This window comes from Morone saxatilis, unplaced genomic scaffold (assembly GCF_004916995.1).
Source record: "Morone saxatilis isolate NCDOM2014 unplaced genomic scaffold, NCSU_SB_2.0 Contig11, whole genome shotgun sequence".
NCBI lineage: Eukaryota > Metazoa > Chordata > Actinopteri > Moronidae > Morone > Morone saxatilis.
In genome coordinates this window covers 18,717,292-18,730,392 of record NW_023339663.1, presented here as the reverse complement: position 1 = coordinate 18,730,392, position 13,101 = coordinate 18,717,292, and the positions used below count along the sequence as shown (strand labels likewise).

At 39.9% G+C, this 13,101-nt stretch overlaps 1 protein-coding gene across 1 annotated transcript in view; it reads left to right on the top strand.

Moving 5' to 3' along the window:
- The first annotated feature begins 298 nt into the window (after positions 1–298).
- Positions 299–13,101, top strand: part of LOC118321218 (frizzled-3-like) — a 29,983-nt gene continuing 17,180 nt past the window's right edge. Inside the window, exons 1-2 of the mRNA XM_035652449.1 lie at positions 299–430; positions 1,490–2,433. Of these exons, the coding sequence (XP_035508342.1) occupies positions 2,053–2,433 (381 nt within the window). The 5' untranslated portion in view covers positions 299–430; positions 1,490–2,052. The remainder of the gene's footprint in view (positions 431–1,489; positions 2,434–13,101) is intronic.

Sequence of the window (13,101 nt, the reverse complement as noted above, 5' to 3'; positions counted from 1 at the left end):
ACAAATAATCTCCATATTTATTTATATTTATTTATCTCCTTTAAGTAGGGAGAAAAAAACTAAAGACTCCACATCCATCCAAGACACATGCACAGTTTCCCTAATATCTACCCTTTGTGTTGTCCACTTGTTATCTATCAAAATGAAAAGCACAGGTCGCATGTTTTCTAAGGGCTCTGACAACCAAATACCCATCACACCTGTCTCTCATTATTGATTCACATTTATACAACAAGCCCACAACAGCACGCAACGCCCAGTGGGGCCAATTTTGTCCCGTCTCTGCGCGGTCCCGATGAATCCGCGGCCACGCTGTGCTGGCTGCACGCTGCAGGCAACCAGCTGCAAACAGTGGATCAACGGAGTACTGCAGTGAGCGGAGCCGGTGGAGCCGAGGAGCGCCCGAGCCGCTCGGTATTCCTCACACAAGGTAAAGCATTTATATTCCTAAGCGTCAGACACGAGCTGTGCAGTTCGTTTAAATGAATTCTCGTCGGCAAGCCCAAACGGAGTATTAAATGCTTTTAAAGGCACCGTGCACAAACAGCGCGCTGTCGGGGGCTGAAGACACTGCGGTGACAAACACACGCACAGCTCCCAGGATTGATAACGCTCTCTCGGTGTGATCCTGGCGTGTCACCGTGTGTTTGATTGCAGATGCCTCACCGAAGACTACCTTTTATTTTGTGTGTGCTTTCTAAAACTAACCAGGTTCTCCTTTTTAAAAAAATAAAAAATAAGAGAGAGAGAGGTAACGTTAAGGGGTGTGAGCTGTAACAGTACCGGGCGGACGGTGAACAGTACAGAGGTAACGTAACAATGTAACGTTATCAGTTCAGCGTGAAGTGTTTCAGTGCTAGCCGCCTACCAGTGGTTTCACACGCAAGTTAGCTCGTGTCGACTGAGCGCAGTTTGGTGGTGCAGGTGTAAATGAAAACCAGAGAAATGGACACCGTCATTTGCTGTTTTAATTTCACTAGCACGCTACTCGAGCTCATTTCTAAAGTTTACTGTGTAGTCGACCATAAAGACACCGAGTCGCAGAGTGTGAAAGCTCGCAGGGGAGCGCTACTGTTGCCCGGCCAACCTCACACAAACACGAGAGCCGGAGGGGAGGGGGGGGTCATCCGCAGGTGTAACGTTCACATTAAACCTGCACGAGCTGTGGTTGTGGTTTGCTTTGAACGTGTTTCCAGCAGTCTGCCACATCAACTGTGTGTGACCCCTCTGACACAACGCTCATACAGACATTCGTGGCTCAAAGCCCGTCTAAAAGGTTGCTAACACACTTTGTCATGTTTTACAGAAATGCCCATCTACCACCTAATGCGGTGGTGTAGATTTCATCAGATATTTTAATCCAGACATGTGTAGGGACAAGGGTGTGGCTGATCAGAGACAATACCAGATACAGTACAAGTTCAGTCTAAGCAAGCACTCTGCTTGTTTGACCATTAAGCCTTTTTTCTTTTTGTGTTTAAACCTGCAGGACCCGCTTGATGGATCTACTCCAAGGTGGCAATTGAATGTGCAGGAAAAGATTTTGTGTCTTGCAGAGCAGTCATTTGGAGGATAATGACAACCCGTGGGCTTGACTTCAGATGCGTCTTTGAAACATCACTAGAAATCGAGTGAGAGGAGACAAAAACAAATAGAGTGGAAGAAAGAGAGCAACCCAGTGAAGACCTCCGGCAGACGGCTGATGGTGGAGCTATTATCTCAGGGACGTGCTTTCTGTTTGAGGATGGAACAAGGGGGATTTGTCCTTGACTGGGGGATTACCAGGAGGTGGAGGAAAAACAGATAATTTTTTTTTCTTTTTTTTCTGGAAAATAAACGGTGTAGATCAGTGCTTTCAAAAGCACAATGCAAGACACCACTACAATGACACAAAGAGGAGCTCCGTTCATGGCCTGCAGATGAACTGGGACCCCACCACATGTGCAGTTCAGGGTACCAATACAGTGTGTGTCCACCTTGTGGATTTCTTGCGTTTACCTCCACCGCTGACACTAAACATGAACTAAATTGTTTCTAAGTAACAAATCCTACATGCCTTCTGGGTTATCTAGTGGTTGTCTTGGTGATGGAAACGTCATCAGTCTGAGCCACTGTGGAGAGATGTCTAACGCTAAAATGCAAGCACCTGTAGGAAGAGGATGTATGAAAGACTATTTTTCAAAAACCACGACGGTCTACTGCAGACAAAGCGTTCCTGTCTGTTTTTCTTTCCTCTTTATCCCCATCTTCCTACTCCTCTTCTCCCTGGTTACACCTGCTCTGTCCATTCACATGGAGTCCATAGAGAGCCACAGCGAGTTTAGCTGTGAGCCCATCAGACTGAGAATGTGCCAGGATCTGCCTTACAACACCACCTTCATGCCCAATCTACTGAATCACTACGACCAGCAAACAGCTGCACTAGCCATGGAGGTAGGTTGTTTGTGTGTGTGTGTGTGTTGTGTGTGTGCTGTGTGTGTGTGGTGACTGCACATGGGGAATTGGAAAGCTGCTTCCGTTGAATCATATCTTACAGCAAATGCACAGGTCCTTTGGCCTCGTGACAAAGGTGCAGAAACTGGAAGCAACCGCACAAAAGCTACCAGACTTTCACCATTGTATGATTTGTCCCACTTAGGACCAAAAGGACTTAACATAATAAAGAGACTAGGATGGCTAAGATATGATTATATCTGTAAATCCTTAACAAAAGTGACAACAAATATTGCTGCTACAGTCAAAAGTTGTTTTTGTTAATATAGCCTGAATTAATTCGTCTTAGGCAAATTGGTGATTTTATGTCATGAATCGAGGCTTCATTTGTATTTTGAGCTATGTGTTAATGATTATAGTAAGTTAAAGATTTTTTACATCCCCTGCAAACAGCACTATACAAGATAAACCAGAAAATCACCTATATCCTTTATCCCACACAGAGATCGTTTGCACAGAAACAATGGAGAGGCCTTGTTTTACACTGAGAGAGAAACAGGTTGCTTTTTTTAAAATAACACCCCAGTGCATAATCTGTAGGCTATAGAAGAACAAATTGGATACATGGAGCCACACTTGGGAGTGAAGTGGCTTTCACACAGGCATGGAATATCAAAGAGTTAACAGGAGCAGTGAAACAGTTGAGAAAAGGTGATAGTCGATCTACCCTACTCGTGTTACAGCTCCATCTTCTCACTACACGTTACTGTTCTATGTAGACATAGATGAATGTGTATGGACTCACTCAGGCACTCATGACCTTTCTTGAGTGTGAACAGTAGCTGACAGAGAGAAGGTGCTATCTGAGCAGCAGCGGAGACATTTTAAAACGCAAAGCAATTAGCTGATTATGTGACAGAAATAATTGTTTAGTAGAGCTGCACAATGAATCGAAATATATTTGAAATTGCAATATCCAGTCGCAGCGCTTTGATGAAGGTAAACTGTGACAAAACTGTATAATAATGAAGTACTGTAATGCTGCAGAGATGGTTGTTTGGTACAAACCCCAACAAATGTCACATTATCATGATTTTTTTTAAAAATCAGTCGAAATGAAAATTGTGATGTAAAAATGTTCATTCCCATGAATAATAAATCATACTGTAATATCTGTCAACATAATCGCAATATGATTTTTATTTTTTTTTACTGCAAGGACACTGGTTTTAAGTTTTTAAAAAAAGCGGGGGGGTGGGGCAGTGCTGTGTTACACACTGTCTGAGTGCAATAGTAGACGTACACTATCCATCTATATCATGTTACCTCTCTTTCCTACCCCTTTTGTTACTCCTCAGAGAGGGAGAAAGAGCACAGAGCAAGGTGTTGCTCAATAACTAGACTAGTAATTACCCGTTTTCAGCGAGTATTTGTTGGTGTCAAAGGTTACGTATGGCACAGTATTTAGTATTTGGACATGTTTGGGTGTGTGTTGTGCAGTACTAAACTATAGGGCTACCGAGTAATTTCCCAGCTATAAAAGAAGATGATTTATTTCAAACAATAAACACAAAGATAATCTTTATAGACAAGGCCCAGCTTGTTTTAGTTGGAAAGACAGGTTGAGTTGTTTTAATCTCCAGATGCTTAGATTGGCATGTTTTTGTGTGTCTTCGCCAATCCGGATATCTCTCATGTCCCACAACACATGCTGATTGGCATAGTTTTACCCATGTTTTGGCTAAATGTATTTCAACTGTGGTTTATACTTTGAGGAACAGGGAATGATAACAAATATACTCAGTTCAATTAAATCTGCCTCCAGCTGTTCATGCTTGGCATATTAAATTACCCCTGTTGAAAAGCAGATGAATTTGGACAAGGCCAATGTTGGCTGTGCACATTGGATATTTAATCCTGGGGGGATTTTTATTTTTAGTTAATGTTAATATTTTCCCATGTCAAAACGGGATGAATGTCAGCCAAAAGATCAAGCCAAAATTCTCTATGCTGCATATTTAATCGCAGAAAAGGGATTTCTAACATTTTCTCATGTTAAAATGCGCAGTGCTGGAAACACTCTGGATCACTGCTGTCAGACGCACCTTTTTTTTTCCTCAGAAAATAGAGGAATTAGGAAACATGGCTTCATTTCAGCTTGGCAAGCCACGCACTTTGAATTCGCTCACTGTGTTTTTGAATTGACGATAACAGTCCTTGAGTCATAGGATTCTCTCAGCACATTAAAGACCATGCAAATATTCAAATCAAGCCAATTCCCCGGTGTCATGTCAAAACACACTGTCACGGATTGTAAGAAGCGTCTGTTGTTGAACTTGATTTGACCCAGATGAAGAAGGAGCCCAGTAACTGACACCATCAGTCCCTCCAGTCATGGAAGAGACATCTTTCTGAAGATGGTTGAGTAGCAACATGAGCCTTGTTAGTTTTCCTGCTCTGGTCTGCTTTGACCAGGCATGGTAGTCCTGGTGGGAACCCTGGAGGAAATTTAATAATATCTCTCATGGGACTGTGGCTGCATAATACCAACTTGTGTGTGTGTGTGTTCACGGATCTATACATACACGTGGATGGGTTTATGTGCAGGTATGAAAGTGAATCTGCAACTCTGCTTGAAAATGATGTTAAAACAAGAGTATGTTTTGTAGGAATTACCCATTTTGTTTCACTTATTACTTTAGAGAATCACCGAATACTATTAAGTAATTTTACTATTGTCACACAGTAAATTATGTATATACAATATTAAGATGTAATGAAGGATTTTGACTTTTACATCCTTTGCCTTTAGACATTCCTGTTTAAATAACAGTTGACAGATATTATCATTAGGAAGTTAGTTGGAATCTTGTACTAAAGCCCAAATATCAACAGGGCAATTCAAATGATTTCTAGCAGGGAACACATCATTTCTAATTAATTCTGCAGATTCCCACATGTGTCCATATATCTTTCAACCATGACAACTGTTTTTCCTTTCTAAGAAAACCCTCCACTGGGCTGATGAAATTATTGTGGCTTTTATTGTTACAGCAGTATCAGTTGAACCCTCACAAAATAGGAGCTGTGGTCCATAGCAGCTGTACAGCTGCTCAGCTGGGACAACATCTGGATGCTCTTTGTCAACAAGTTCAACCTTATGACTTTTTGGCACTCTACTCAGATGTGTTTAACAGGAGTTATTTAGGTTTGGTGAAATAAAAATAGTTGTAAGGAGACATCAAGTGACATTTGTTGAGGACAAACTGTTTTGGTCTAAGACAATGTAAGAGTCCAACTCACCTGTTGTGTTTTTGATTAGTATAACAACATCATAGCCTACATCCTTGCATGCAGTCGGATCCTTTTAATTTTATTTAAAAAAAATAATGATCAGTCTGATGGAACCAGTTTCCAAGCTGTCCTACAATAGAAGACGGCTTTAGGTAAAATAAAGCAATACAAGTGACAGTTGAGATGAGGAGTGATCATACCTTTGTGACTGTGCGTGTGTATTTTTTGGGAAATTTGACGCGTCTTAACAAAATGTCAAATAAACAACTGCTGCCAGATCAGCGTGACGTTTTTCAGATGCCTTGACGAAACTGGAGCCATTTTCAGCAGCTGTCGTAGTCACTTTTTGGGTCATATCGCATGATGAATGTTTGCTCTGCCTCAGTGGCAAAGCTTTCGTGTCTTGGCTTACTTGCAAAGTTGATAGATCGTTCTAGTGAGCTGTCATGTTACTTTGATTTTTGTTTAGGTTGAGACATATTCAAGCCCTGGATTCAACAACATTCTTAAACCTCGCTCTATCTCAAACAGTGTGGAGTTGTGCCCTCGGTGAGCCCTCAGTTTTGACTGACGTTGGGAAAATTGCCTTTTCTCCTTCTTCTTTAGATGTCAAGCTAAGCCAAAAATGGATTATCCCCAAGTGTGTGTGCATGATTAACATACTGGGCCACATTTATTCAGTGTATGAATGACAGGCTCAAGGTACAGAGCACTATTTCTCGTGTGTAATTGCTGAGCCTGGCTAAGGGCTAACTGTACACTACTACTTCCTGTGTGTTCGAGTGTGTTTATGAGTGACAGGGGAGGTTAACAGTGCCAGCTGTCATCTCTCACTAGTGCTAACTAGCTGCTAATCTCTCTCTCAGTCCCACAATGAAGACATTGATTCCCACAGACCAACCGCCACCCCATCTGCCACAATAGTCAATTAAACCTGAGGGAAGAGGGTGAGAGAGACTGAAATATAAGAGGGGGAAGTAGGAGAGAAGGGAAATGAATTTACAACAGGAGATTGTGTGACAAGCGTGTGTGTGCACTTGCATGCTTTTGTGTCTGCACATCATTTAGGAATTTGTCAGTACCATCGACATATTGGTCGCTACAGTCCATCTGCCTCAGCATGTAATGGTTCCCAGAGGATGGGCTGTAGGTTGTGACACTGTTTGAGGGCTATGCATGTTAGACAGAGATTTAGACATATGACATCATCGGGATTGTGTGTCTGCACTAAGGGACAAGAACTGATTACATGGTTTAAACCTAGTGTCGAGTTCTTTTTAAAAGATTATTTTCTGAAGCTTTTCCCTACTAAAATAACAGTTTATATTAGAATGATTTTGGTTTTGATGCTTCTCAAGACTGTCAGCAGGTTTTGAAAAAACATACCTGAAATATAATAATTGCTAAATAGAAAATGTTACTTTATTGGTGTATAGAAATAATTCTTGTGCAGTACAGACAAAAAGACTGCCGGAGAGAGGGGATGTTTTTTTCATAGGCGCACTGTGCCTTCAAAGTCGAGACAGTTATGAAACGGAGAACAGCTCCTCGTGCCCATGATTTTTCTTTGTGAAATAAATAAATAAATAAATAGGCACGCATCATTCTAGAGTTGCCGTGCCTGGGGCCTCCAGAGCCCAGATGTCTGCTTGTTCAGGGAGTTTCCCCTTGAGTTAATGGGTAGATATTTGGCTTTCTGCACTGGAGTTTTATTTTGGCGTAATGTAGGTTCAATGGAGGGCATTCTTTGCCACTAGCCGTTTAACAAGTTATTGCTCCTGACTGAATCAGGTTAAATTAATTTTATACACTCATTCAAATCAATAGGGGAAAAAATAACAACACAGTCTGGGCCTTGGTCTACATTTGTCCTAATTGGTTGAGTCAAAAACCCTAAATTCTGTTTTACTATATGTTGTTTTTTTTCATACAGAAACATCTCCATTCTTTTACATCTCGAGTTTCTATGACTGACAAACAGAAGAGTTTTGACTAGACAGCAGGTATTCTGTCCTGACATTATACCTCACTGAGTTTGTCCGGACAATTCCAGCACAATCATTATCATTTGGATCTTGAAGAAAGAAGGAGATTAGAGACTCCTGGTCTAACAGTCAGTTACAGAAAGGCTCATTTTGGCTACAATAGAGCACACTGTTTGTAAAGCAAATAGACAGAGCAACCCTAGCTCTGAATGAAGGGATCTAGAGCTGTCAGTCATTACAGTTCCATGCCCACTTTAAAATCAGGGAGAAATCAAGTTTAGGCAGGGATTTTTTTGAATTTACATGCACTGCAATGACTCCCACATTTTTAAAGCAAAGCTGACAGTTTAAGTGTATTAGTGATGGACTGCAGGCGGCTCTGCATCTAAGGTTTTTCTTTCTTTTGCTAATGCAGCATTCAGACTTGACAGCAGTGAGAGAACAGGCTCTATAATAAGAGGTCTTACAGGTTTTTTCTTACTGTATGGATGCATCTGAAATTTGGAAACGAGCTTATGGAGATTTTCAGTGTTTTTAATTATCAAGTACTTGTTAACATAATTAACAAATACTGTGCGTACTTGTTAATTGTGTTTTCTTTCATTATGTCACACTGGTCACAGAAACTTAGATTCATTTATACATGGCCAAGAAACAAGACTTCTCCAACAGGAAGTGTTTCTCTTAATTATTTAGCCTACAAGGTTTGTTCTTTACACATGTTTTTTAAAATAAAAATCAATTTACTTCAGAAAGCTGTCAGTAATCCCAATAGTCCATGTACAGTCAGCATTCAGCCATTTGACAGTAATCTGATGCTAATATGGTAAATTGGAAGAATATGATGCCCCAACTCCTTTTTTTAAAAATGTCTAACAATAGTATGAATTGTCGTTAGGTTGCGGGGAGTTTGAAACTTAATCACAATATCTTACATGGTTTGCCTTCTGATCTTTCTCTTTAGTGATGCCATGTGGACCTCTTAAAATGCCTTAACAGAGTTGTATTATATTTATTATTTTCTCATATTTGGCTATGAGACACATTGTTGTGAGCCCAAGTAATTGTTCAAAAAACAGCAATGTATATGATGAACTGAAAGGCAGGCAGTTGCATACCACTTGTCTTATACCACAAGACCACCCTTGTTTTATAACAATACCTACTCCAGAAAGGAGGGCTGAATATTTTAAATGGATCAGTGATGTACCAGTAGTATATCAACAATGGCATCAAAATACAAATTTCTATCTGGAAATCAATTATTTTTTTTGTATTTATCATAATTGAATGAATTGAACTGTGGTTTGGAAAGTGAAGATGTTGTTAGTATTTATGAGATGCAGAGGTAGAAAGATTAATATGTAGGAGGAAGGGAGGGACAAAGTGTTAAAAGAAGAAAATGTGTGGGGCAGTTGGACAGAAAGAGAATGTCAGAGACCAAGCAGAGGGAAATACTGACGGAGTGACAGGTTGTGTAAAGTCTTTAGACGCTACTGTCTCCGGTGTTTGTGTTTCCCTCAGTATGGGGTCCTGTCCTTCAAAATGAGACTGCTCGGTTTAAGAAGGGCCACCCTGGGGCCACCAGGTCCCCACAACAGAGAGGAATTTGTGTGTGCCAAATCTGGAGAGTTCGAGGCTTGTTGTGCTTTAGTGTGGTCTGTTGTGTTTTTTTCTTTGTGTGTGAATACGTAAGTGAGAATTAGCTTTTATAGAGGTGTGTTTCTGTGAGTGTGTGATGGCTTGGTTGTGTGTGTGTTCATGGTGTTCAGTGCATCTGAAGAGGCTGATTAGCCTATTCACTCTGGCAGAGACAGACAGGTCCTCATTCAGTTTAAAAGTTCCTGTTTATTTCAGTTGAACTCTTGATTATCCTGCTTTTTCTGACAGTCTATTGAAGCTGCTAGCCCAAATGAAGCAATCATTTATTTATGCACAGAACAAAGGCGCTGCCTGGTGCTGTTTTTTGGCAGACTGTTCCCATCAGTGTAGCTGCCGTCGCTGCTTATCCAGCCTCACAATACCCAGTAAAGAGAGATTTGAGGAAAGATTGGAGAGATTTTCCATTACTGAAATACTGTTCTGTAGCCCACTGTAAATATAGTACCACAGGTTTCCATGAAAATGTGAAGCAGTGGTGTATGGGATTTGAATTCCCCAACCTAATAACAACAATCTTAATGTAGTGGGACAATAAAGTTGTATGCATCACCAGCATTCTTCAGATGTAACCGTAGCAAGTCATAAATCCATTTCGATTTTTAACTTGTTCTGTCATCATTTTCAGAATATACTGGGGCTGCAGCTAACTTTTCATTATTTGCTGATATGTACATTTTCCCCCAGTTAATAGGTTAATGTAAAAATGTATAAAACTAAAACTAGAAAATTGCTGTTCTCTTCACTAAAGCCCAAGTTGACATCTTCACATTTCTTGTTATGTTTATTGTTGTTATGTTAGTTATGTATCAACAGTACAAAACCAAAAATTATATGTGAAATATAATGATATAAAATGTGTATAAAACAATGTAAAATCCTCAAGTTTGAGTAGCTGGTACCAGTGAATGTTTTTTGGTGTTTATTGGTGAAGGTGTGAAATATGGGCAGGAAAGATGTATGACGGCAACAACTGTCGCTCCTTAAGTACGTGTGATGTATAGATTCGACCACGTGTTCTGTTGGAGCCCTTCTGTGTTTAGCTCTGATAAAACACATAAATATAGGTTAGCCATGTCTTATGGTCTTAATCTGAACCCATGACCCAGCCTGGGAACTGTGTGTGGGTGTGTAACATACACACAAACACACATCATTTATCCCCTTGTCACGCAAAGCCACTCAACACAAGGCAGCTCTAAGATTTTCAGCATACTGCAGATCAGAACCAGCATCAGTTCCCCCAAAATAGCTTGTATATAAATGCATATAGTCACATGGATTTTTAAACTGTTCAAATATGTATAGGGAACTTGGTTGCTGATATTGCTGTCTCTGACAACACCTCACCCAGCATGGTCTGTGAGGATTTAATTCTGCTTTATGTTAGTATAGTTTGGTAAAATGGATGTTCTCTGGTTACCAGGCGGTGAGTTGCTCTACTGCATGTGTACATCTATTTCCTATCTATTCCTGCCAATACTGGCCCAGCTCCAGCATCCCACTCACTCTGTGACTCACCCAGTTAGTCACAAGTCACTTTCCTCTCCCTCTTCAACTTCCACAATCTATTAGTGATTTATGCATGTCACTTAAAATCTACTCTCTACACGGACTGTCTCTTGAACACTGATAAGTCCTTTCTGTGATCAACATGGCTACACCTTTTGTTTTATTTATTTCTTTATTTTTTTTTATTAGTGTGATTTTGTTATTAAACCATTAAACAGATGACAGAGCTTTTATAAACCCATTGGGCAAAGAAGCAGTATGTATTCCTGTTTCCTCCTGAGTCATGGTTTATTGTTATAGACAGGAGATATACTATACACTAAAGAGACAGCGTGGAGGAAATGACCAAAGCTGATGTTTTGATTTGGATCACTAATAATGTAGATATGTGGTTTAATTGCAATCTAAGGAAAAATATTGAACAGGACACTTGTTACTTCATCATATTAATTAATTTGTACTTCTTGTTCTTTAGGTTTTGCAAACTGAACATGAACCAATTTTATGAAAATAATGTAAAATAATATATTATATACTGTCAAATTGAATGGTTTCTGAAGGCATCAGTTTTAAAATGGTAACCTTCACTGTGGAAATAGCAGGTTTTCCTCTGACTGTAGCAGAGCGTATATATAAGTGGTAAGCAGATGGATATGCACAGGCGGCTTGGTTGGTGTTAGGATGTGTGTGGGTGCAATTCAGCGCTATTGTCACACTCTTGGCTCCCCATATACATCTCTATCATTCCATTTGACCCTCTCTCCCACGCCTCTAAAGTTTCTTTTACTTGCGCTTTCACACTTTTTCTGTGTCGCTCCTTGTCCAAGCGTGTTTGCTATACTTTTTGGATGGTTTCTCCCATTAAAGGAGTCTTACCACAGTGTGCGTGGATGTGTCTGCGTACACGAATGTGCTTTGCCCTGTTATCCTCAATGAGACATGTCCCTGTGAGAGCTACCACATCACCTGTTGCCATGGTAGTTAAATAGGCAGAGAAGGAAGGGGAGGAATGGAGACAGACAGACAGGCAGGGGAGGGGAGGGAAATTGGATGATGAGTGCATGTTCTGGACTAAAACCAAGGAGATGAGGAGGAGGGGAAAGTACTGGTAATAAAAGGGAAAGAGAGAAAAGGGGAAATTCATACTTGTGGCCAAGTCATTGCTCTCAAGTGTTATTTGTCTTGGAAGATAAGAAGAGTAATTGAAAGTCTGCGCAATGTGTGATATTTACATTCATCATTGAGAAATGCAGTATAGTTGAATAATATGTCTGTCCACCCACACCATTGCAAAGACAGGCTTCTATTGTTGTTAATATAAGGCGTGAAGCGGAGACATACAGCAGCTCGGTAAAGGCAACCCACAATTTTTGTTTTGTTTATTGTTGTCTGGCAAAGGCAGACATAATTTCACTGGAGAGAGATGTCAATTCAAGTCCTTTGACAGTGTATCGTAGATGATTGTCAGTTTTCTTTTTAACTAATAACATTAACCTTTTCTAGACTATATTTTTCTTAAACTATCTTCTACCATTATCTTTTAATTATTTTTTTTTTTACTTTTTTACCATTGTGTTAATGGTTGCTGATTTCTTGTTGTTTTGTTTCCCTAAACAGAAGTGACGTATCTGCCCCACTAAATGTCTTTTGTCGTTGCTAGGAGCAGTTGATTTGACATTTAGATAAATAGTTGCAAAAATAAATACCTGCTCACCGTCTAACTTGCAATATTACATTTATTTGCAATGTTTCACTTACCAAAAAGTCGCAAATAAATGTAATATTGCTAGACAGTGTGCAGAATTTTATCTTGATTCTTGATCTACTCTTCCTACTTCTACCTACCTGTCTCATGAAAGAGATGTTCTGAATAGTTTTATAAAATTTGACATTTTTTAAAGTGATCATGGAAATGTCAATTTAAGAGTTATTTTTGTAAGTCGATTTAGCACAACTAGTACTGCAGCATTGAGCTTATCAATGCTTGTTGCCATTTTCCGGTGCTATTTTACATAAATGTAGCTACTGTAGTAAATTATGTAGGAAGATGTCTCCATTCTTAATCCCGTTTAGTAAACTCTGATTGGGAGACCTAACCAGGAAAAACAGCCATCACTGGGACAAAACACCAGGATCTACTTGAATCATTGAATGAATCTGTAACGTTTGCGTCGAATCAGATGTCTGGAACGTAGCTAAAACTATACATTTTATATGA